Below are 25927 nucleotides of genomic sequence, written 5' to 3'. Positions count from 1 at the left end.
GTGGTCTCCAGCATCACAAAGAAATCAGTCATTGCCCTCAGCGTGAGTAGCTGGCAGAGAAAGAAAGAGAGAGACAGAGAGAGAGAGAGATGGAGAGAGGAAGAAAGAAAGAAAGAAGGGAAGGAGGAAGGAGAGAAAGAAAGCAAAGAACTTTTCCATTCTAAGGGCACCTGCTCCCTCATAGTAACAGAGGCCAAAGTGTTTATGCATCGCCATCTGTTTGAAACTTGGCGTGAAGTTTTCATGCAGGAATATCAGATATGTTTCCTAGAGCCTCAGCTTAGGAATATCTTGAAGCTTGAATGCTTCTTCCACGTCATTGTTTGCTGATGGCCTAACGTGTGCAAAACGCTGCTGGATCCTGCGGGGGAAGATGTAAGAATACCCCTGTGTGCCTCCTCGCCCCTTGTAGGGCATAGCACATTCCTTGAACTCACGTTGACGTCAGTAGCAGTAGAGTAGGAAAGATTTAGAATCGCACTGTGTCTCTGACACACAGTTATTAAAAAGAAATCGGTGCGGGGCGAGTATCCATTCCTCGCAATCCTGTTTAGTTATAAAGTTTGAAGTAAGGTACATGAGCTGGTGAAAGATGATATTGGTTGCCTATTAATGGCAGATGCAACTTGAAAACTCAGTGCCAATGAGGAGAGAGTATAGACACCCCCGCCCCCCGCCCCAGAAATGAGCTGTGATGACGGGAGCTGTATCGGAGTCATTTGTGCCAATCCAGGCAGTGCACCAGTTCCCACAGCTGGGTGGTTACTGAAATCTTTTGATATAAAAAGAATGAGATGGGGAGCCTAGTGAGTTGAGGCTCTGGTATTGTCACTGTGTGGCTGGGGTCACTGCTGTGGCACAGGTTTGATCCCCAGCCAGGGAGTTTCTGCATACCACAGGTGCAGCCAAAAAAACCCAAGCACTGTGCATTCATAAGGATTCTTTGAATTGCAAGTGGCAAAACCCCAGTTCACACTACTTTGAGGCAGAAGCAGGGATCTGTTGGCCCGTGCCTCTGAAGAGCCTGGGGTGGTGCAGGCATGGCCGATTCAGGGCCCCCGAGCCAGGTCTGGAACCGTCTCCACAATCCCTGCTCAGCTCTGCTCATCTCTGGGTGCCTTGACTCCGTGGCTTTCTCTTTCTGTGAGGCGGAAAGGCTCCCATCCTTTTGGCTTCAGACCAGTGGCCAGAGTGCCTGTTCCCCAGTAGTTCCAGCCAGAGTTTCAGGGCTGATTCTGCCTGGATCACCTTGGGTCCCTTGTCCAGGGTTAGACCAATCACTGTGGCCATGGGGTGGGATATGCCTCCTAAGAGCCTGGCTCGTGTGCCCACCCCATGCGGCTCAGAGTGGGTCCATGGGAATGGAAGTTGCGAGTAACCAGCAACACTGAACCAGCACTAGGTGGACATCTTTCAGACTCACGCAGATTCCTAAGCTGCTCCCTTGGCCTAATGGGAAGAGGCGAACAAAACACAAAGGCAGTGAGCAGGCAGGGTGTGTGTGTGGGGGGGAGCGCAAAGCTGTTTTATTAAAGGCAAGTGTGAGTAACTCCTAAGTCGTGGCCCCCTCAGCTCCCTCCCCACTGCTTGTCCACTGGGCCTTTTTTTTTTTGCTGTCGCCTAACAGTGTAATTATCGCCTTTTCTACGAAGTGATTAGTGGAAGGAAAGACAATAGAATCCAGAACACAGTAAAAGTGGCTCTGCTGTTGGTGTTCTCTTCTGGTTTGTTTTAAATCTCTGTGCTTGTCCCTGGAAACACCCCCAACAGCCCTTGGAGCTGCCCTTGGAATTTACCGCCCCAGTGGCTCTTGCATAATTCTTCTCAAAGGAATTCTTTACAGACATCTAACAAACATCGTTATCATTAATCTTCCTGACTTCTGGGTAAGGAGGGGGGTGAGTGGCAGAAATCTGCCCTCTTTGGAAGAAACCAGGTCCCAGAAAGCAACTCCCCCTGCAGAGTTGTTTTCGTGCCAGAGCAGCAGTGTGGAACTGCGGTTCGGCGAGCTCGGTTTAAGGAACATTATAACGCTTTGTTTTAAGTACGTCATCGCCCCACCTTAGCTCAGACCTGCACTTCCAACCCTAGGGCTCTGGCCACCTTCTTGTGATGAGCCAATTTTTTTTTTTTTTCAGCTGAAAACACAGCAGTCTTTTTTTAAAACAGTGAACACAGGAGCCGATGGATGATAGTATCGTTAGGCTTCGTGCTTGCCTTGTGTAAAATAGCCTAAAATACATCCAAATTTATGTCTGTTTCCACGACTGCACAGCAAAGACTGAAGCCGTATATTTTAATGATGCAACCGTGGAGTCCCAGCTGACTCTCTTACATACCAGAATCTTTTTGTTTCATGTAATAAGTACAGCCACATGTGAGTTTATCATTTTTTAGAGAGGAAGGGAATATTGTGTACACAATCTAGAGTCCATTTCTCCTCAGTTCTGCATTGATTTGTTCGCTTGGTCTTCAGTTCAGAAATACTTTCATTACCTTTGGAAAGTTGCAAAGATGATCACTGCACATGTTGCCCTTTTTTCATTAAAAATAGCTTCTGTGGTTTTTCTTACAAAAGCAAGACAGGGTTATTGAACAAAAAAACAGATAAGCAAAAGAATAAAAGTTCACAGTGGAATACTACTCAGCCATAAAAAAGAACAAAATAATGCCATTTGCAGCAACATGGATGGAACTAGAGACTCTCATACTACGTGAAGTCAGTCCAAAAGAGAAAGACAAATACCATATGATACCACTTATATCTGGAATCTAATATATGGTACAAATGTACCTTTCCACAGAACGGAAACTCATGGACTTGGAGAACAGACCTGTGGTTGCCAAGGGGAGAGGAGGAGGGAGTGGGATGGGCTGGGAGTCTGGGGTTAATGGATGCAAACTATTGCATTTGGAGTGGATAAGCAGTGGGATCCTGCTGTGTAGCCCTGGGAAGTATGGTCACTTGTGATGGAGCCTGATGGAGGAGAATGTGAGAAAAAGAACGTATATATGTGTGTGTGACTGGGTCACTTTGCTATATGGCAGAAAATTGACAGAACACTCAAGTAACTATAATAGAAAAAAAGAAAAAGCATTCATTAAAAAAAAAATTAAATTTCAGGCCCTCGCTCTGCCTGTCTGTCCATGTGAAATGACATCGCATTGTATATGTTATTTGCCCTCTACCTGCTTTTTTCTACGCTCAAGGTAATTTCATTTTGTTTGGCTGCAGGTGGGCATGGAGGTGGCACCACATCTCAAAGAAAGCCTAAATAAGAACTTTTTTGACTTCCTCCTCACATTCAAACAGGTAAGAGAACACAGGTAATCAGAACGGTTAATCGATATGATAGTTCCATGATCACGAATTCATGAAACCCATTGGCTTTCCACATCGAGATTGCCTTAAAGCTCTCTCAACGTGTAAACCCTCGAAAAATGACACTCGTGTCTGTCACAGGCAATTAAAATGTGTTGATTGAACTGAACAAGCAGAGAGAATTAATATGCGTGTGTGAACAGGAAACGGCTCCTGTTGATCAGCCTTCCTTTTCAGCATCTGCTGACTCCGTTTTTATCAGGTTACTTCTCGGCACAGCACACATTCCCAGAACAGCTCAGCTTGGTGACATGGGAAGCGTTCTGTGTGTCTTTTCTAGTTTTCAAAAACCTGAGAAACCAGGCCGTTTCTCTCGGGGCCGTCCCCGGGCTAGCAGATCCGCACAGTCTTGAGTTCCATGCTCTTCTTTCTCACACGACCCCCACGCCCCTTTTCTAAGCGTTTTCTTTGGGCTCCTGCAGATTCACGGGGACACGGTCCAGAACCAGCTGGTGGTCCAGGGAGTGGAGCTGCCATCCTACCTGCCCCTGTACTCGCCTGCCATGGATTGGATCTTCCAGTGTATCTCCTACCACGCCCCCGAGGTAACTGCCCGGTGGCTTCAGTGTGAAGTTCCCCAGCGAGGAGGAGTGTAGAGGCCCCTACCCCTGCGTGCCCTGTGGCACAGTCAGGCCACAGCCTCAGCATTGCGGCTGGGTCTGCACTCAGCATGTTTCCGCCACTGCCTTGGTGAACAGCTCTGGGAGGGGGAAGTGGGGGCTCAGAGAGGGCAAACACCTCCATGAGGTCACACAGCTAGAAAATGGTGGTGCCTGGACACAAAACCCCATTGAATCTGACTCCAGGGCTCATGGCTTCACTGCCTCTGCACTAACCTCCCTGCATTTCTTTTGTGTTTCTAATGAGTTAATAAAGTCCTTAGAGCAGGGAATCTTTTCTCTGTTTTGTGAAAAGTGAAACTCAGATACATAATGGCTTTTATATGATTTCTTTCTTTCTTTTTTGTCTAATGAAGCATTGTCAGGAATTAAAGGGAAGTCCGAATCGTAGCAGAAATGGTCTTTTTTCCCCCTAAGACGGAGGAGCAGTTTCAGTAGAACACCAGTTCAAATTGTCACCATTGCTGTGACAGATGAAGCTGCCTTTGTCTTGTTATTGATGGTTGAGAATTTATTCTACATTTGAAGGGGAAAAGGGCCTTGTTACAAAACAAGGATACCTAGAACAAAGCAAAATTCAAATACGCCTGCCTTTTCCCAGCAGCTGCATACACATATTTACAGCCTTGAAGAGAAAGAAAAAAGAGGAGTTCCCCAGTGGTGTAATAGGTTAAGGGTCTGGCATTACCACTACAATGGGTTGGGTCACTGCCATGGTGCGAGGTTGATCCCTGGCGCAGGGACTTCTACATGCTGTGGGTACAGCCAAAAAAAAAAAAAAGAAGAAGAAGAAAAATACAAATCTCCAGTAGAAGGAGTTGCCTGGTGGCTCAGTGGGTTAAGGACCTGGTATTGTTGCTGCTGTGGCATGAGTTTAATCCCTGGCTGGGGAACTTCCAAGTGTCACAGGTGTGGCCAAAAAAAACCCCATAAATATCCAGTAGAAGTAATTGGATAGATGCATGAACACACACACGTAGCTGTGTTCATGCTAGTGCAACACTGAAGACAACCATTAGAAGGGGATTGGTTCAATTATGGTTTGTATATTCAGTGGACTGTTACAGGGTCATTTAAATTGATGGGGACCCGTGTTGAAGTACATACTGGCCTGAGGGTGTTCACACCTGTTCCTGTGATGCGTCTGAAAATGAGAACGCTTGTTTCTTTCCCTCCTTATTTTAATGAAAAGTGAAATTGGATTAAAAACAAAAGGCACGTGCCATAGGGCACTCTTCCTTTTTGTTTTAAGCACCAGTAATCCCAAAGGATGGCAGAAGCTGGGAATAGCGCTTTCCTGGGGAGTAAAACTCTAGGAAATCATTATTGCACTAAAAGAAGTGATTTAAAAAACTAGGTCACCCGAATAATAATAAACTCTGATTCTTGGGATATTATAAATAAGGAACTCACAGTATCTCATAGAAAAAACCATCGTTTTCAAAAAGCAGCAGAATGTCAGGGTGGAGGGTGGTGTGGAAAATGTGTGTGACAGTATGATGCCTGCAAGCTCTTTGGCGCTGGCTGGGGCGTGTACACTGGGGAGTTGGGCCCTGTGTGTCTTTAAGAGGCCACGGCTCCAGAATCTAGGAGTTAGACTGCAGCGGTTGGCGATACACAGGACAGGTAGGTGAGGTGGGGAATGGGGAATTATCTGGATGAGGAAAGGGAGAAATGCGGTCAGCTGCAAATACCTGACTCCTGAAATTTCAAATCGAAATTTAACTGTCAAATCCCCTCTCCCCAAATCAGGGAGTGATTTTCAAAAAGGCCTTTTTTTTTTTTTTTGCTTTTTAGGGCCTCACTCTTGGCATATGGAGGTTCCCAGGCTAGGGGTCGAATCGGATTTACAGCTGCCAGCCTACACCACAGCAACGCAGGATCCGAGCAGCATCTGCAACCTACACCACAGCTCATGACAAAGCCAGATCCTTAACCCACTGAGCGAGGCCAGGGCTGGAACCCGAAACCTCATGGTTCCTAGTCGGATTTGTTTCTGCTGCACCACAACGGGAACTCCTTTTTTTAAAAGGCCTCATCTCTGGCATATGGAGGTTCCCCGACCAGGGGTTGAATCAGAGCTGCAGCTGAGGCCTACCCCGAAGCCACAGCAATGCTGGATCCAATCCACATCTGTGACCTAGCTTGCAGCAATGCCAGATCCTTAATGCACCAAGGGAGGCTAGGAGATCGAACCCACAGGCACTATGTCAGGTTCTGAACCCACTGAATCACAGTGGGAACTTCTAAAAGGCTTTTTTGTTTTGTTTGAAGACAGGATTTCCCCCCCTCTTCTACAATGAAAATTATAGTAAGTAAAAAACATTTATGCACCCAATTTTAGGCACATTCTTTGGAGTAAAAAAAGCAGCCATTTCATAAAACCTGCCTTTGGGCAACGAATACAGATCTTTTGATAAGCGTCTTTTCATTTTCAACAGCTTTTTTTTTTTTTTGTCTTTTTGCCTTTTCTTGGGCCACTCCCTCAGCATATGGAGGTTTTCAGGCTAGGGGTCGAATCGGAGCTATAGCTGCCAGCCTACACCACAGCCACAGCAACGCAGGATCAGAGCTACATCTGCAACCTACCCCACAGCTCACGGCAACACCAGATCGTCAACCCACTGAGCAAGGCAAGGGATTGAACCCGAAACCTCGTGGTTCCTAGTCAGATTCATGAACCACTGAGCCACAATGGGAACTCCTCAACAGCTTTTTGTCTTGTCTGGTATGCAGTCCCATGATCCCTTGCTGTAGTGAGCAATGCAGGTTGCCACTGTTGAAAGAGGGAAGAGGAAATTGGTAGAGGCTGGGGCAGGTAGTCGGGCTGATCTGGGTTCAAACTGGCTGTGTTGCTTGGGCTGCTTGACCTCTTTGTGCCTCAGTATTACCAGCTGTAAAATGGGCTAATAATAGAATCTTCCTCGAAGGGCTGCTTGGAGGTGACTTTGATAATGCCGGTCACCGCATGGCCAAGGGCTGGTGCGTGGCAGGTGCCAGGCCCGTGGGGGGTGGTTACCATCATTGTGTTTGGCCTTGGCAAGTGGAAGCCTGGGCTGATTTGAAAGCCAAGAGGTGAGTGGGGGCCAGGAGAGGAGGGGCCGAGGGAAGGGACCTGTGTAAACACACAGTTAAGAGGCAAAATCAGGAGACAAGCCTTCCTGGAAAAGAGGGAGGAAGGAGGCAGACGGGGAGTGGACCAGGCTGCCGAGCTACTTGAACATCCTGTCCTGGAGACCCAACAGCTCTTAAAGATTTTTGATGCGGGGATGATTTGAAAAAAGCAGCGCTTGAAGACTTCAGGCTGGCAGAAGCCTGCCAGATGGATGAGAGGAGAACCAGTTGGTAGCCATGAAAAAAGCAAGAGGCAGGATGGATAGGCGAGAATTTTCATAATCAGAAAACATTCATTAATAAAAATACATATTCAATGGAAGGAATTTGGGAAAAAAATAGGTTAATACAGCAGAAATTAACACAACATTGTCAATCCACTGTACTTTGATCAAAAGCAAAAAAAGGCAAATAGCCACCTAAGATCCTGTGACCATCCGTCCTGAGAAAGTTTAGAAGGCAGTGTTGGTTGGCTGTGAAGAATGGCTCAGGAGGTGGGTCAGGGATGCTGAGAAGCTTTGAACCCTGAACCCAGGTAACTTTCTGGGCTACCTCTGCCATGTACCGCACAGGCCCCCATCAGTGCATTTTTTACAAATTGAAGGCTTGTGGCAGCCTTGCATTAAGCAAGTCTGTGAAAGTGCCATTTTTCCAACAGCATTTTGTCCACCTGTGTCACATTTTGGTAAATCTTGCAATATTTTGATTTTTTTTTTTTTTTTTTTTTTTTTGGTCTTTTTAGGGCGGCACCTGTGGCAGATGGAGGTTCCCAGGCTAGGGGTCGAATTGGAGCTACAACTGCAAGACTACACCACAGCCACAGCAATGCCAGATCCTAGCCGAGTCTGCAACCTATACCACAGCTCATAGCAACACCCGATCCTTAACTCACTGATCAAGGCCAGGGATTGAACCTGTGTCCTCATGGATACTAGTTGGGTTCATTAACCACTGAGCTGCAATGGAAACTCCTTTTTTTTTTTTTTTTTTTTTTTTTGATGTTAACTATCACAAAAAAATTATGACTCACAGAAAGCCCAGAGGATGGTTAGGATTCTTTAGCAATCAAATGTTTTATACTTAAGTATGTGCATTTTTCAAAAACATAATGCTATTACACATTTAATAGACTACAGTATAATCATAACTTTGACATGCACTGGGAAACCAAAAAATTCGTGTGACTTGCTTTATTGGGATATTCTCCTTGTTGCCCTGGTCTGGAACCGAACCCACAATATCTTTGAGGTCTGCCTGTATTGGTTGCTTAACTTGAGCTGTCTTTTTTTTCTTTTGATCAAAGTACAGTGGATTGACAATGTTGTGTTGATTTCTGCTATATTGCAAAGTGATTCAGTTATTCATATGCATATACAGTCTTTTTTATATTCTTTTCCTTTATGGTTTAGCACAGGATGTTGACTAGTTCCCTGCGCTCTGCAGTGCGACCTTGTTGTTTATCCTTTTATATGTAATAGTTTGTGTCTGCTCCCCCCAGGCCTCCACTCCATCCCTCCCGCGTGGTAACTGCAAGTCTGTTCTCTGTGTCTGTGAGTCTGTTTCTGTTTCGTAGATAAAAGCATCTGTGTCATACTTCACATGTAAATGATATCCTGTGGTATTTGTCTTTCTCTTTCTGACTCATTTTACTTACTGCGATCATCTTTAGTTGCTGCAAATGGCAGTATTTCATTCTTTTCGTGGCTGAGTAGATCCATTGTGTATATGTACCACATTTTCTTTGTCCATTTATAACTGTTGAGGGACATTTAGGTTGTTTCCATGTCTTGACTGTTGCGAATAGTGCTGCTATGAACATAGGGGTGTATGGATTTTTTTTTTTTTTGTCTTTTTATGGCCGTGCTTGCGACATATGGAGGTTCCCAGGCTAGGGGTCAAATTGGAGCTAGAGCGGCCAGCCTACACCACAGCCACAGCAACGCAGGATCCAAGCCACATCTGTGACCTACACCACAGCTCATGACAACACCGGATCCTTAACCCACTGAACAAGGCCAGGGATCGAACCTGCAACCTCATGGTTCCTAGTCGGATTCGTTAACTACTGAGCCACGACGGGAACTCCTCCTCTTCTTATAAGGACACCAGTCCTATCAGGTTAGGGCCTCATTTAACATGAATGACCTCCTTAAAAGCCCTGTCTCCAAACACAGTCCTGTTGGGGGTTTGCATTTCACTGTGTGAATTGTGGGGGACATCATTCACTCCATAACAGGACCCAAGCTGCTTTTTATTGGGCAGAGACTGAAGACTGAATAAAATCAGGGTTCTGGCAGTGGGGGTACCAACAGTATCTCCACGATCAACTGACACCTTCATTATGCAGACAACACCCAGGACACAGAGGGACACAGCTGGAAAAGGCAGAATGGCACTAAAGACTCTTTATTTCTAGTCCAGACTTAGGTACAAATCTCATTTCTTCTGCTTAGTAGGAAGTGACTTCACCTAGCTGAGTTTTGACCTCCTTGTCTGTAAAGTGGGGATGATTTAATGAGTCTCAAAGGCTATTTATCGTGAAGAGTAAATGGGAAAACAAATGAAAAGCCCTTAGCTCCGGGGCTAGTTCTCTGTGCCTGGTGAGTGTGCAGGGTCTAGGCTGCTGTTGTCAGCTCTTTTGTCTTGGGATTGACCTTGTCTGTGGCATTCAGGACCTTCCCCAAACCACTGCCCTTATAGGAATACGTCTCCCATTGATTTTTTAAAAACAGGAGCTCTTTTGAAAGATACCTAATTGTCTTGCGATAGCTCTCAAGCCATTAATTGTATTCCAGCGAGTTAAACATTTACTTCCTTTTGGGGGCAGAGGGAGGAGATGTGCTTCCAAAAGCACAGAGAGGAAGTGTAGTGAAGGGCGTGGCCTTGGATGCCCGACTGCCCAGGTCATGTCCAGCCCTGCATAACTGGCCGTGTCACCTTGGCCCAAGCACATCCCTCTTCAGTGGCTCAGTGGCTCGTTGGTGCAATGAGAGACTAGAGAGCTTGCCTCCTTGTGGTTGTTGTGAGATGTGACATCATGAGAGCCAAGTGTTTCTCACCATGACGGGCCAGCACCAGCTCCTGGCCCCATGTTTGTTATTTTTTATACTGAGAAATCCACAGGCACGAACGTGGCGGGTCTAGGGGAGTAAAGCAGATTTCATTCTCATTGGTGCCCTAGAGCACAGCAGGTACCACTCTCGTGTACCCTGCAGGAGGAATGGTACCTCCTGTATCATCGGCCAAAGGATGGGGAAATGTCAGTGGTGAGACTGGATGCCAAGTGTGCCTGAGGCCTGGCACATTGTATTAAATGCCACTAGCGTGAACTTTTTCTCCTCCATCCTCCCCATCCCTGCCGGGCACAGAGAATGATAGATATAGGCATGCGGCTACATTTATTTTTGAGTGTTACTTTGGAAAGCCGTTCCTGAGAAGTATCGCTTTAGATCCTCCAACTTGATGGTTTTTATTATTATTATTTTTGACCAGGCTCTGTTAACCGAGATGATGGAGAGATGTAAGAAACTAGGAAACAAGTAAGTATTTTGAAATTCATAAAGCCTGAGTTTGAAAATGGGGTTGGTTGCTTTCTTGGAGCTCAGGACGCTTGCTTGGGCAGGAGGGGCCAACAGAGAAGTAGGACAGCGTGGAGATCAGGAATGTGGAACTCCGGGTGCCTGGCTTCAGGACTTGGCTTCACTCTTTCTTTCTTTCTTTCTTTTTTTTTTTTTTTTTTTGTCTTTTTACCATTTCTTGGGCCGCTCCCGCGGCATATGGAGGTTCCCAGGCTAGGGATCGAATCGGAGCTATAGCCACTGGCCTACGCCAGAGCCACAGCAACGCAGGATCCGAGCCTTATCTGCAACCTACACCACAGTTCATGGCAACGTCGGATGGTTAACCCACTGAGCAAGGGCAGGGATCAAACCCGCAACCTCATGGTTCCTAGTTGGATTCGTTAACCACTATGCCACGACGGGAACTCCCGGCTTCACTCTTTCTTAGCCTCTGACTTTGGGTCACTTACTTTGACCCCTCTGTGCCTCGGTCTCCTGTCTGTAAAATGGGTATAGTAGTAGTTCTTTCCCTGTGGGGCTGAGATCAATGGGAAGGTCAGGATAAACCCAAGTTCCTGTCTTCCTGGGGCTTCTCCTCTGCTCTCCTTTTGGTGGAAGATGTGTGAGCAGACTGGAGTGAGTTTTGTTCCCAACCAGGTCCCTAGGTCCTAGAACAGTACTTTTCATAAGAAATGTGGATATAGGGAGTTCCTGTCGTGGCGCAGTAGTTAACGAATCCGACTAGGAACCATGAGGTTTCGGGTTTGATCCCTGCCCTTGCTCAGTGGGTTAATGATCCGGCGTTGCCGTGAGCTGTGGTGTAGGTCGCAAACGTGGCTCGGATCCTGCATTGCTATGGCTCTGGTGTAGGCTGGCGGCCGCAGCTCTGATTGGACCCCTAGCCTGGGAACCTCCATATGCCGTGGGAGTGGCCCAAGAAAAGGCAAAAAGACAAAAAAAAAAAAAAAAAAAAAAAAGAACAAAAAGAAATGTGGATATATATTTGTAGCTTGGATCATTATTTTTACTTAATATTTAGTTTTATTAGTGCACCAGCCTATGGAAGGCTCCGTTTTCTTCTGTTTAAGTGAATTTGATGACTTTCTTATTCACCTGTGCATCCATTGACTCAGCCACCCATCCATCCATTCTTCCACTCAGGTGAATATTTAGTAAGTTCTGAAGATGCGCAGGACACCGTGCTAGTCTCTAGAGGTTGCCTTTTTGCTCATCCCCCCCACCCCGGCAAGCTTATCATTAAAGGGCTCTTCGTCATCTTTCCTGGCAACGTACATCCTAAAATTAAGGAGCCTTTCATTCAGGGAGGCGCTGCTGACCTGGGCATGGTATATCTTGCAGTGCCTTGCTCTTGAATTCTGTGATGTCAGCCTTCCGGGCCGAGTTCATCGCCACACGGTCCATGGATTTCATCGGCATGATTAAAGAGTGCCATGAGTCTGGCTTCCCCAAGGTAGGCTCTCAGCCTCCGGCTCGGCGGAGAACAGATAGGCAGTGTTTGCCTGATAGCTCTTCAGGCAGACGGAGTCCGGTGTCGGGGGCAGCTTGGGCCAACAGGAAAACAAGTGAAGGCTCTTTCTGAAGAACACGGTGGACGATGAGTCAGCCCCCAGGATTGTGAGGCACATGTAATTGCCGCGAGTCAGGTCTCTATGAGCCCTCAACCCGATCGGTTAACTCACTAGACATGTGTAGGGACCACTTTGGTCTTCACACCCGTAAAACTGGATGGTCACTCCTTTCTGGAAAGCTTTGTCCAGCAGAATGTTATGGCCCACACGTTGGACCAGTGCACAGAGGCAGCTCTCTGTTTTGAGCAGAGTCTGACGTGCACCGTTAGGTAGACCCTCAGACAGAGATTGTTGGAAGAGTAAGTGTGAGACAGGCCAAGCATTACAGCCTTTTCCTTTATGCCTCAAATTACTCTGGTTTAAAATCCCTAGGATCGTAATGGTTTGCTCTATGTCTTAGCATCTCCTTTTTCGCTCACTGGGGTTAAACTTGGCCTTGGCTGATCCCCCCGAGGGTGACCGACTTCAGATCCTCAATGAAGCTTGGAAAGTTATCACTAAGTTGAAGAATCCACAGGTGGGTGACCTTGTCGACCTTAGACTGACTGCTTTGAGTCCAAGTTATGCAGTGTATTTGTCCTCTTAAAACGTTTCTCTTTCAACTTATCACCCCTCTTTTTTGTTGCTGTTTAAATGTGTCTGCTTCCTGTCATTGCATTGTTAACCTGTAATGGAGAACTGATAGCTTTAAAGATGTATTTCTTTGATTTTTGTGTCCCTAATATGTCTTATTCTTGAGGCCTTAAGATGCATCAAAGGTATAACATTATAAATAACTTGAGACTTTAAAAGACCCGGAGCTTTGGAAAGAGCATCCAAAGAGCAGCAGTCTACAGCACAGTTGACCCTTGGACAACACGGGTTAGAACTGCACAGATCGGTTTATACATGGATTTTTTTTCAGTAGTAAATACTATAATCTACGTAGTCTTCAGTGGGTTGTGTCCACAGAACCAGAATCACCAATACGGAGGACTTGTTGGTGTACAAGGCTGACTACAAGATACATGCAGATTTTTGACTGCCTGGAGAGTCAGTGCTGCAAACCTCTCTTCTTTCAGGGTCGACTTGTATTTGGAATTGAAAAAACCAGTTTAGCAGGCTCTTCTTAAATTGAAGATCAGCAGCCAGCCAGTAGTGAACAAAAGGGAATTTCAGTTTCCATCCCTTGAACAGACAGTGGAAGCCTCTTTCTCTTTTTTCTTTCTTTCCTTCTTTTTTTTTTTTTTTTTTTTTTTTTTTTTGCTTTTTAGAGTTATACCCACAGCATATGGAAGTTACCAGGCTAGGGGTCAAAATGGAGCTACAGCTGCCGGTCTGCGCCACAGCCATAGCAACTCGGAATCTAAGCCACATCTGCGACCTACACCATAGCTCACAGCAATGCCTGGTCCTTAACCCCTGAGTGAGGCCAGGGATCAAACCTGCATCCTCATGGATACTAGTTGGATTCGTTAACCACTGAGCCATGAAAGGAACTCCCAGTGGAAGCCTCTTTCCCCCCATATTTCTGGCATAAGAAGTCTTGGGAAGATGGACCAAGTGATGTGAGCTGCTGCAACATGTGTAATGCTGGTCAGCATGTTACAGGTTCGGGTTTCCTGCGTCACTGTCCTTTTAGGCAACACACCAGCAATTTATGTGGCTGCCGCTAGGGAAATGCTATTGGCTGTCTGCGTGGTGAGACTTCCCCACCCCCTGCACTGTTCTTCTTGTACTGGCTCCATGTCCTTGTCCATGCAGGTTGTTATAACAAAATACAATAGACCAGGTAGCTTTGTATACAACGGAAATGTATTTCTCCCTGTTCTGGAGGCTGGAAGCATAAGATCGGGGGTCAGCATGGTCGGATTCTGGTGAGGACCTCAGGTGACAGTCTGCCAGCCTCTCCTTCTCTCAAGGCAGAAAGAGGGACAGAGAGCTCTCTGGAGTCCCTTTTATTAGGGCACGAATTCCATTCACCAGGGCTCCACCCTCATGACCTCATCACCACCCAGAGGCCGCCTCCTAATACCATCACATGGAGGGCTGGCAGTTCAAACTATGTATGCTGGGGGGACACACACATTCAGACCATAACTCAGTGAGTAAGTGAATATGGATGTGTAGCATCTGATTCAGTCATTATTGAGAAGGAAGTATTAAAGTGAGCCCAGTTATAAACTTGCTCATCACTGCATTTATGATATTATATTAAGAATAGTGGTATGGAGTTCCCTTCATGGCTCAGTGGTTAACGAATCCAGCTAGGATCCATGAGGTTGTGGGTTTATCCCTGGCCTTGCTCAGTGGGTTAAGGATCCGGTGTTGGCATGAGCTGTGGTGTAGGTTGCGGATGCGGCTCGGATCCCACATTGCTATGGCTCTGCTGTAGGCCGGTGACTACTGCTTCAGTTGGACCCCTAGCCTGGGAACCTCCATATGCCGTGGGTGTGGCCCTAGAAAAGAAAAAAAAAAAAAAAAAGAATAGTGGTAGGGAGTTCCTGTTGTGGCTCAGCAGTTTAAGAACCCGACTTAATGTCTGTGAGGATGCAGGTTTGATCCCTGGCCTCACTCAGGGGGTTAAGGATCCTGCATTGCCACAAGTTGCAGCATAGGCCGCAAATGTGGCTTGGATCTGGCGTGGCTGTGGTATAGGCTGGCAGCTGCAGCTCCGATAACCCCTAGCCTGGGAACTTCCATATGCTACAGGTGCAGCCCTAGGGCGGAGTGGGGCACAAAGAACAGTGGTATAATTTTGAAAAATCAGAAACGTATTTATAAAATCATATACCTGTGGTAAGTTCAGCAAAATCCTCACTAAAGTCCAGCTGTTGAGATTCTCTGTTTAACCTAACTCGGATTGGCTAACTAAAACAGCTTATTCAGGATATTTTAAGTCAAAAACCTCTGGGCCCCTGGTGTCTGTACTTCAGTGCTTCAAAGCAGCCTTGCATCAAAAGCCACATTCACAGCTCTTTTCCTTGATGTCTCAGAAAGAAGAGATATGGTGCCAGACTCTTTCCTTGACCATTCTTTCCCATTCTTGAGTGTTTTCTGGGGCAGAGAGCCTTACTAAGCTGGCCGTTGTCTCTCTGTGGATCCCCCTCCTCTGTGCATCTAAACACATCATTTCTTACCTAAAGCCTTTGTGCTTTTCGTGACTTTTTTACAACATTTATACATCACCCCTCCCTAGGAAAATGGTTTATTTTTTTTATTAAATTCAGGAGGCCTGTGTTTTCTCAAAACATTCAAAAGTCATATTTTTAGGAGTTCCCTGGTGGCCTAGTGGTGATAGATCTGGCATTGTCACGGCCCTGGCCTGGAGACTTCATGCCGCAGGCAGAGCCAAAAAATAAGGATCTGACAACGTATTTTTAAACACAGCTTGAATTTTCAACCAAGTCATGGTCATGGTCCTTGTCTGTGCGGAGGTGTGGGGAGGAATCCTGACCACGACCCCTGCCGCCCTTTCCTTCTTCCCACTCTCCAGGCACGGCAGAGCTTCTCGGATTGCTGTCTTGGGCCACGGAGCAATTCTGGAATGAAAGTCTAATTAGTTTCAGGCAACTTGTGTTTTCTCATCTCACCTCTCAGGGTAAATAAAATCTATCAGTGAGCCAGAAAACCCGAAAACAAAACCATTCTTAGCCTAAAGGTCCTGGGTTGGATTTGGACTGTGGTTGGCCAACCCCTAATAGAGTATAGGAACCGCTCATGACATTTCTATTACTGACCAACTCTTCGTTGTCAGATCCTTTGAAGGGATTTGCACGTATTGAGCTTTGGCCCTGACAGTCCATCCTGGCCTTCTATTGTAAAGATATTGTTTTACTTTTTTTTTTTTTTTTTGTAGGATTACATTAATTGTGCCGAAGTATGGGTAGAATACACCTGCAAGCATTTCACGGTATGTGGCTGAGGTATTGTTTCTGAAAGAATTACAGTGTGTTTTTTTTCATATTCATAATCAAGTCTAACTTAGGCATTTTATGATGGTAATTGTTCTTTTTTGTATGTACCTGTGTGTGCTTTTTAGGGCTGCACCATGGCACATGGAGGCTTCCAGGCTAGGGGTCGAATTGGAGCTACAGCTGCCGGCCTATGCCACAGCCACAGCAGTGCAGGATCCGAGCCACATCTGTAGCCTACACCACAGCTCACGGCAATGCCGGATCCATAACGCACTGAGCGAGGCCAGGGATCAAACCTGCAACCTCATGGTTCCTAGTTGAATTAGTTTCCAGTGCGATGATGGGAACTCTGGTAATGGTTCTTAATTTATGAAAATTGCATCCTTTATGGTATAGTGTGATGGAACACTAATATGTGAACTGTAACAAAAGTGTTCCATGCTTACAGGTGAGTTTGGGAAATGCTGCATAATATGAAGTTAAGCATGTTTTTTCACCCTAGTACACTTTAGATACTTATTGTTATTATTCTTTTGGCTTAGATATAAAAACCATTCTTAGGGAGTTCCCATCATGGCTCAGTGGTAACAAAACCGACTAGGATCCGTGAGGACGCGAGTTCATTCCCTTGCCTTGCTCAGTGGGTTAAGGATCCAGTGTTGCCATGAGCTGTGATGTAGGTCACAGACATGGCTTGGATCTGGTGTTGCTGTGGCTTTGGTGTAGGCCAGTGGCTACAGCTCTGATTTAATCCCTAGCCTGGGAACTTTCATATGCCATGGGTGCAGCCCTAAAAAGCCAAAAAAAAAAAAAAAAAAAAAAACCCGAAAACAAAACCATTCTTAGCCTAAAGGTCCTGGGTTGGATTTGGACTGTGGTTGGCCAACCCCTGATAGAGCTAACAAAAGCGAAGTGGGCATTGGCTCATCCGGCCTGTAGGGGCCCCATCTGCGCTCTTCCTATAATTCCCCGCTGCCCTCTGCAGCCCTCCGGGAGGGGCCTGGGACTGGCGGGTAGAAGGTGGTTAGTACATTGGATTTCACCAGCTCGGGGAGAGCCAGGGGCAGTGTAATGCCCCAGAACCCTTGAGAACTGTGTTTTAGTCCTGACCTGGTGCAGATGTACAGTCTTTAGGGCTGTGATGTGGGTAGGATTCCCCCCTTAGATTATTTTGAGCAGAATAGTCAAAACTGTTTCCTGGAAGTTGTATGCTTTATTCTGAAAAGGTTACTTCTTCCCACCAGAAAAATGGTCAGCGACAACCCCTCAGTGTCTAATGCAGGTTTGATTTATTTTCCCCACTTAGAAACGAGAGGTGAACACTGTCCTGGCTGATGTCATCAAGCACATGACTCCAGATCGTGCATTCGAAGACTCCTACCCTCAGGTGACAGATCACATTGCTCATTTGCACACTGTTAGGAATCATGGTGTTTTTTTTTTGCTTTGTAGGGCCTCAACCACGGCATATGGAGGTTCCCAGGCTAGGGGTCGAATCTGAGCTATAGCTGCTGGCCTACACCACAGCCACAGCAATGCAGGATCCAAGCTGTGTCTTCGACCTACACCACAGCTCACGGCAATGCCAGATCCTTAACCCTCTGAGTGAAGCCAGGGATCAAATCCCCATCCTCAGGGATTCTAGTTGGGTTTGTTAACCACGGAGCCACAAAGGGAACTCCAGGCATCTTATTCTCTTTAATTAAATAGGTGTAATGGCAGAAGATCCTGAGTTTGAACCCTAGCTCTGCTATGTCCCAGCTGTGTGCCCTTTAATTGGCTACTTAGCTTTGTCATGCCTCAGTTTTCTCATCTGTAAAATGGGGATGATAATAATAGTCCTGCCCTCAGAGGATTAGGCGAGGAAGTACAGTTGCATGGCACCAGTAAGCTTCCTCTGTTTTTCAGTTAAGCTCATTTTTATTTGGAAATAAATTCAAACTTTATCAAAAAGTTAAAAGAATAGCTCGGAGGACTCCCATCATTTTTTTTTAATCCAGATTCACCAACCATTAACATTTTCCATGTTTGCTTTATGATTATCATTACATGTACACACCCATGCACATATATATTCCTACATATGCATGTAAATTTTTTAAAAAATCCCTTGAGGAGGAGTTGCATGTATCATGGCACTTTTCCTCTGAAGAGTTCAATGCACATTTCCTGAGAACAAGGACGGTCTCCTTTATAACCACAGTTTATTTATTTATTTATTTATTTATTTTGTCTTTTTGCCTTTTCTTGGGCCGCTCCCGAGGCATGTGGAGGTTCCCAGGCTAGGGGTCTAATCAGAGCTGTAGCTGCCGGCCTACACCACAGCCACAGCAACGCAGGATCCGAGCCGCGTCTGCGACCTACACCACAGCTCATGGCAGTGCTGGATCCTTAACCCACTGAGCAAGGCCAGGGATCGAACCCGCAACCTCATGGTTCCTAGTCGGATTCGTTGACCACTGAGTCACGACGGGAACTCCTGTAACCACAGTTTAGTTATCAACTTCAGTGAACTTAACATCAATACATTACTGTTATTTCCTCTCTAGGCCATGTTCCAATTTCGTTAGTGAACTTACAGAGTTTTGTCCCCTCCAGTGCAGAATCCAGCTCAGGATCACTTATTATAGAATATCTTTAGGCCTAATTAAGATTTTTTTTTTATTTAATAACATGATGTCCTGGCACTTATTGCCTATTGATTTCAATGTAATTTTCTTAGTATAAGAAAATTAGTTACAGAGTTCCTGTCATGGCTCAGCGGTTAACGCACCCGACTAGCATCCATGAGGACTCGGGTTCGATCCCTGGCCTTACTCAGTGGGTTAAGGATCCACCATTGCCATGAGCGGTGGTGTGGGTCGCAGACATGGCTCAGATCTGGCGTTGCTGTGGCTGTGGTGTAGGCCAGTGGCTACAGCTCCAATTGGACCCCTATCCCGGGAACTTCCATAGTCCATGGGTGCAGCCCTAAGAAGAAAAAAAAAGGAACATACTGAGACAATTGACAAGATTGGGATATGAATGAGAAAAGTATTATAATTATATTATTAACTGTCCTGAATTTGAAAACACCAAAGTAGAACTGTTGGAAAATAGGATTCTTCCTGGGACATACAAATTCAGTATTAAGGGGTGAGGGACCAATCTACTTACATATGCTTCCAGAAAGATCTAATATGTCTGGAGAGGATGATAAACCAAATTTGGCGCAATACTAACAATTGGTGAGTTTGGGTAAAGGGCATTGGGAGTTTTCTGTGCTATTCTTTTAACTTTTCTGCCAGTTTGGAATTATTTCACGATAAAAAGTGTACAAATGTGCATGGATTGTGTATTTATAAATTCTACTCTTGGATCTATGGATAGATCAGTAAAGAGAATATAGCAGAACGTTAGCCCTTGTAGAATCTAAGTGGGGAGTGAATGGGTGTTTGTTACATATTCATTGAATTTTCTTTATGTTTCTGCATTTTCATAATAAAATATTGAAGGGGAAAAAATACCCATCTTTTAAAAATGAGGAAATGCGTTGTGTGTGCCTGTACTTAAGTGTTAAAAGAGTCCAGTTCTGAAGGGATTAGTTGCCGTGGATAAGATTTCAGGAACTATTTTTAACAAGATAGTATTGCAATCTCTTTGAATGCTCTGCCTTGGAGCATTGTTTGCCGTGACATTTGGAAGTCCTTTTGCTTGATGTCCTAGTAAAGTATTTGATTATGAAGTAGGGTGTGTCCCTCTTAATATTCTATCTTTTTGGCCATAAGCCATTTCCTTTGCAGATGCTTTAAACAGCAGCGTTTTTGGTATAAATAAATTACTTGTCGGTAAATTTTCCCTTCTTGCCAGCACCTGGGGATAAGAGCTTATATTTTATTTAGAAAGAGGGCCTCCTTGGTTCTTCCGTGTAGGACTTCGCCCATCTCAGGACGAGAGTGGTGGACCTCAGTACCTGGGCATCCGGGACAGACGTCACAGACTGTGCTGCCATCCTCAGGTCATGCTGTGACCTTTGACCCCATAGCCAACTCAGTCCAGTGCCTCTCCAGTGAAGAAGTCCAAAAGCACAGGACTGGAGTTCCCATCACGGTGCAGCAGAGACGAATCCGACTAGGAACCATGAGGTTGCAGCTTCAGTTAAGGATCTGGCGTTGCTGTGACCTGTTGTGTAGGTTGAAGGTGTGGCTCGGATCCCATGTGGCTGTGGCTGTGGTGTAGGCCGGCAGCTGTAGCTCCGATTTGACCCCTAGCCTGGGAACCTCCACGTGCCAAGGGTGAGGCCCTAAAAAAAAGAAAAAAGAAAAAGCACAGGACCATGGGGATTTCCCTGGTGGTCTAATGGTTAGGATTTGGCGCTTTTACCTCTACAGCCCAGGTTCAATCCTTGGTGTGGGAACTGAGATCCCACGTCAAGCTTCTGCATGCTGTGGCCAAAAAAACCAAACAAAATACAGGGCCACAAAGAGCCAGAATAAGCATATGCGAACGACAGCCCAGGTAGCCCATTACCTATTGTCCTGCATAAACTTTTATCAGTTTGCATAGTGTCCTTGACTGCTTTCCAGCTACAATAGCAGAGGTGAGTAGTTGCGATGACTGTATGGCCCTTTCTGGAAAAAGTTTGTCCATCTCTTGAATAGCTGACCTGAAGAGCTTGGAAGGACAGGCCCTGCTCAAAGCCCTTTATGGGAGCTCTCCCACTTAATCCTCACGATGGCCAAGGGACTGCTTTGCTCTCCATTTTACAGAACAGGAAATTGAAGCTGAGAAGTGCTTCCCCAAGCCTATGGAATAAGATGGGCAAGGTCAGGAGTTCCCTGGTGGCCTAGCAGTTAAGGATCTGCTGTTGTCATTGCTGTGGCTCAGATTCAGTCCTTGGCCCAGAAACTTCTGCATGCTTAGGGCACAGCCCAAAAAGAGATGGGCCAACTCACACTGGGACAAGGCCTAGCCTAGTAACTCCCTATTCCTTGAGCAATCCAGATTTTCCTTATTGTATTTCTTAACAGCAAAGGAAAGCCTAAACAAAACAAAAAGACAACCCACAGAATGGGAGAAAATATTTGCAAATGAATCAACTGACAAGGGATTAATCTCCAACATTTATAAACATCTTCTACAGCTCAATACCAACAAACAAACAACCCCATCAAAAAATGGGCAGAAGATCTAAACAGACAGTTCTCCAAAGAAGACATACAGATGGCCAAAAAACACATGAACAGATGTTCAGCATCACTCGTTATTAGAGAAATGCAAATCACAATCACGATGAGGTACCACCTTTCACCAGCCAGAATGGCCAGCATCAAAAAGTCTACAGACAATAAGTGCTGGAGAGGCTGTGGAGAAAAAGGAACCCTAGTACACTGTTGGTGGGATTGTAAACAGTTTCCTTATTGTAATTTCGATTAAAAGCTATGAGGGTTGCCTTTTTAAAACGACATAAATTTCATTAAAAATGTATTTTTTGGAGTTCCCATTGTGGCTCAGTGGTAATGAACTAGGATCCATGAGGATGGGGGTTTGATCCCTGGCCCTGCTCAATGGGTTAAGGATGCCGCGTTGCCGTCAGCCGTGGTCTAGGTTGCAGCTCGGATCCTGTGTTGCTGTGGCTGTGGTGTAGGCTGGCAGCTGTAGCTCCAATGCAGCCCCTCACCTGGGAACTTCCACATGCCATGGGTGTGGGCTTAAAAAAAAGTATTTTTTTGTTTTGTTTTGCAGCTTCAGTCAATAATTAAGAAAGTGATAGCACACTTCCATGATTTCTCAGTTCTTTTCTCAGTGGTAAGTAGCATTCCTTAATTATCTTTGGAAATTTGTGTCGAAGTCAGAGTCTCCTTTAGTATCTCAGTACATTTTTCATGGTGTCCTTGGTCAAAAGAAATACTTGATCCCACTCCCTCCGCCCCCAAATACTTTTTTTTTATTTGGCGGGGGAGGGAGTGGGATGGACTGGGAGTTTGAGGTTAGGAGATGCAAGCTATTGTATCTAGAATGGATAAGCAATGAAGTCCTGCTGTACAGCACAGGGAACTATATCCAGTCTCTTGGGATAGAACCTGATGGAAGGTAATATGAGAAAAAGAGCATGTGTGTGTGTGTGTGTGTGTGCATGTGTGTATGACTGGGTTACTGTGCCGCACAGCAGAAATTGACACAACATTATAAGTCAGTTTTAAAAATGATTTAAAAAGTAGGTCTAAATAACTTAAATATTTATGTCATAACAACTTAGACAGCATTTGAGAGAATAATACACCTGGACTGAAAGGGAAATACTGTGTTTAGTTCATTCATTCCTCGCTATGGGCTGTATGTAGTCGTCTGCTGGGCATCACACAGCTTCTCAAACCTTGGAGGCAAATTGGATGTTCCTTCTCCTGGTTGATTTTCACGCGGTAGCTTCTTTCTATCCCACAACCTAATGTTGACACTATGAAGTACATCCAGCTCATAGTTGTCTGGCAGGTGAGATTTATTATATTCCTCTGACAGGTGTTCCCTGGTGGCCTAGTCATTAAGGATCCGGTGGTGTTACTGCAGTGGCTCAGGTCACTGCTGTGGTGTGGATTTGCTCCCTGGCCTGGGAATTGCCACATGCCAAAAAAAAAAAAAAAAAAAAGTCCAGAGTTCTTTCCATGGCTCAGCCAGTTAAGAAGCCAACCAACATGGTGTCCATGAGGATGCCGGTTCGATCCCTGGCCTCACTCAGTGAATTAAGAATTGCCTGTTGCCCCAAGCTGTGGTGAAGGTGGCAGATGCAGCTCAGATCTGGTGTTGCTGTGGCTGTGGTGTAGGCTGACAGCTGTAGCTCCAATTGGACCCTTAGCCTGGGAACGTCTGTGTGCCGCAGGTGCGGCCCTGAAAAGCAAAAATAGATAAATAAAACTAAAGTTGCCCAGAAGATTCACCAAACAACTTGTCCTAGCCCTAAATCCCTGGGCAGGTGTAATTTGCTTTAAAAATATCAGGGTCCTCTCTTTGCTTTCACGTGAGTCCCAATCAGACCTGCCCTAGAAAGATGAACCACTTTTCCTCTGTTTTGACCTTCAAAGAAGAAGTGACCCACAAATTCCTTTCAGTAACTCGTGTACATTGCAGAAGAGTGCCCTTTTTTTTTTTTTTTTTTTTTTTTAGGAGAAATTTCTGCCATTTCTGGACATGTTCCAAAAAGAGGGTGTGCGCGTGGAGGTTTGCAGATGCATCATGGAAGTTTTTATCAAGTAAGGGTAACACGGAGTCATCAGATGCTTCGATTCCCCGCTGCCCTTGTGAAATCTGTTGATAAGAAATCAATTGATGCACTTTGAGTGTCTGTATTTATACCTAAAATAGCATTGAGAGGGAAACCACGTAAAAAGGAGCGGCCAGGAGAAAAGTTCATAGTTAGTGCTTAAGAAGACAAAGTAATAAGTATTAGCAGGAGCCTGGCCGTCACCCACATTTCACTCCAGTCTGGGGAAGGAGCAGTCTATTGATGTCCTCTTCGGGAGTAACATTTTAAAAGATGAGGACCAGAGCTCGAAAGGTTTCCACCTTCAGTATATAGATTTGTTATTTTCAATTTAGTTTCTTTTATTTTATTGACTAAATCTGTGTTTCCCAAAACTGTCTACTGCTGGTGGTACTTGAAGTACTTTCAGGTGATATACATAGGGGAGATTTTATTTCAAAAGTTATGTATTTAGAGTTTCCGCCGTGGCTCAGCAGTTAATGAATCCGACTAGCATTGGTGAGGACGCAGGTTTGATCCCTGGCCTTGCTTAGTGGGTTGAAGATCTGGCGTCGCCCTGAGCTCTGGTGTAGGTCGCAGATGCGGCTTGGATTCCGCGTTGCTATGACCGTGGTGTAGGCTGGCGGCTCCAGCTCCGATTCGACCCCTAGCCTGGGAACCTCCATATGTGGTGGGTGTGGTCCTAAAAAGCAAAAAAAATAAAAATAAAAAAAAATTGTATATTTGTTTTAAGCTATGTTAGATAATATATAACTGGTTTAATCAGTGACTTCAAATATATTATTCTTTAGGACAAGGTTAAAAGTTAGAGTTACTTTATGGACTTCCCTCATGGCTCTCAGGTTAAGGATCTGGCAGTATCACTGCTGTGGCTCTGGTTACAGCTGTGGCAAAGGGTAGATCCCTGGCCTGGGAACTTTTGCATGCTGTGTGCACAACCAAAAAAAAAAAAGTTAAGTCACTAAATACTAAGATAGATATGGTTAAAAAATATGTTGGGAGTTCCCATTGTGGCTCAGTGGAAATGAATCTGGCTTGTGTCCATGAGGATGCAGGTTCAATCCCTTGCCTCGCTCTGTGGGTCAGGGATGTAGCACTGCCCTGAGCTGTGGTATAGGTCGCACCTGTGGCTTGTATCCCGTATTGCCGTGGCTGTGGCTGTGGTATAGGGCAGAGCTATAGCTCCTATTTGATACCATCCATGTGCCACTGGTGTGGCCCTAAAAGTGTGTGTGTATATATATATATATGAATATATGTATATATGTTAAGATGGAGCTCAAATCACCGGAGTTTGGAAAATTTAGTTAGAAGTTGCTTAAATATGTATTTTAAGCTTTCCTTGTACTAAATTCCTAAAAGTTTCATTCCATATACTTGAAACAAATATTTTTACTTGCATCACAATTTGTTAGAAGAGGTTGCCTTTTTCTGTTATCTGAGAAATCAAATTAATAATTTTACCTGACACTTAACCCAGTTGTCGTCAGGTGGTGGACCATGTCAGAGGTTCAAAAAACATAGTAAGGAAACAGATTTGCCCATTACCTGGCTTAGGAAATGTAGCAATTTGTACCCTGATTTTGCAGTTAGGAGTTATGAAATGTTAGGAGAACAAAATTGTCATTTAAAGAAGAATTAAGAGAAAACAGAATGTTTGCCCATTGCTGGGGAGCTGGGTGGTGTGAAGTGCCAACCGGATAATTTGCTGCTTCTCACATGTGTACAGTATGTGAGAACTAAATCCATGCTTTCAGTGCTGTCGCCGTTCGTGGTTTTCACTGTTTTCTCCGAATGTCTCCTAGGCATCAGCAAGAGCCCACCAAGGACCCAGTCATTCTGAACGCCCTTTTGCATGTTTGCAAGACCATGCATGACTCTGTGAAGTAAGCCACGCTTAATGCTGGAACGAGCCCAGATTGGGTCTTATTGCCACATAATAATACATGCGGGAGTTACTGCTTTAAGCTGCCACTGTGAATAATACTATTTTATGGGGTCTATTAAGATCCTTTCTATCGAGGACCTTCCTACCAGTCCGGGAGAGGAAGGAGGCTGAGTCGAGGGTAACCTTCCTGAGAAAATGAGATGGCAGATGTTTTTACAAAGGGATTTCTGTTGGGAGGCAAAGGCTGGTTTCATCCAAGTGAACTCATGCTGTGTCTCCTGGAGATTTCTGAGAGTAGCAGATCGTATGATAATGAGGTCACTCGTCCAGTAACATAGCCTTTACATTTTTTTTTTCATTATTAGCCAGTTATTTGAAATTCAAATGAAGTTGCCTATATTCTTTACAGGAAGGGCTTTGTTCAGTGTACTTGAGGTTCAGACCTAGCCACGGCCTTCCCTTTGGGTCAAGATCAAATTATTTTCTTTACGTCCCAGTTTTATTTATTTATCTTTTTTTTTCTTTTTTTTAATACATGTTTTCATTCGACGGTGCTTGAAACAGTTCCTGCTTATTTGTGGCTGAAATTTTGGTCCCCAAAGAACTTTTAAACACAGCAGCTTGATTCACTGGAAAATGTT

General features: G+C 45.1%; 1 protein-coding gene across 16 annotated transcripts in view; it reads left to right on the top strand.

Annotated features, from left to right (window-relative positions):
* VPS35L (VPS35 endosomal protein sorting factor like) overlaps window positions 1-25927 on the top strand; it is a 116849-nt gene that overhangs the window by 50155 nt on the left and 40767 nt on the right. For 11 of the 16 annotated variants that reach the window (XR_014840625.1, XR_014840624.1, XR_014840628.1 and 8 more), the window contains 10 exons: window positions 3236-3313; window positions 3805-3927; window positions 10609-10655; window positions 12036-12147; window positions 12666-12782; window positions 16104-16157; window positions 17468-17548; window positions 21886-21948; window positions 23302-23387; window positions 25204-25284. Coding sequence is in view for 8 of the 16 variants with exons in the window: in XM_021086527.2 (XP_020942186.2) it covers window positions 3236-3313; window positions 3805-3927; window positions 10609-10655; window positions 12036-12147; window positions 12666-12782; window positions 16104-16157; window positions 17468-17548; window positions 21886-21948; window positions 23302-23387; window positions 25204-25284 (842 nt within the window). In the remaining 8 variants the exon portion in view is untranslated. Of the gene's footprint in view, window positions 1-3235; window positions 3314-3804; window positions 3928-10608; window positions 10656-12035; window positions 12148-12665; window positions 12783-16103; window positions 16158-17467; window positions 17672-19067; window positions 21949-23301; window positions 23388-25203; window positions 25285-25927 lie in introns of those variants that run through there. The other 5 variants (XR_014840631.1, XR_014840630.1, XM_085017399.1 and 2 more) reach the window with 5 other exon arrangements.

The sequence above is a fragment of the Sus scrofa genome, chromosome 3, assembly GCF_054392235.1.
Source record: "Sus scrofa isolate SSC_HxYL_T2T_F1_AM1 chromosome 3, Sscrofa_HxYL_maternal_Yorkshire_Landrace_v2.0, whole genome shotgun sequence".
NCBI lineage: Eukaryota > Metazoa > Chordata > Mammalia > Artiodactyla > Suidae > Sus > Sus scrofa.
This window is presented reverse-complemented; position numbering and strand designations above follow the sequence as displayed.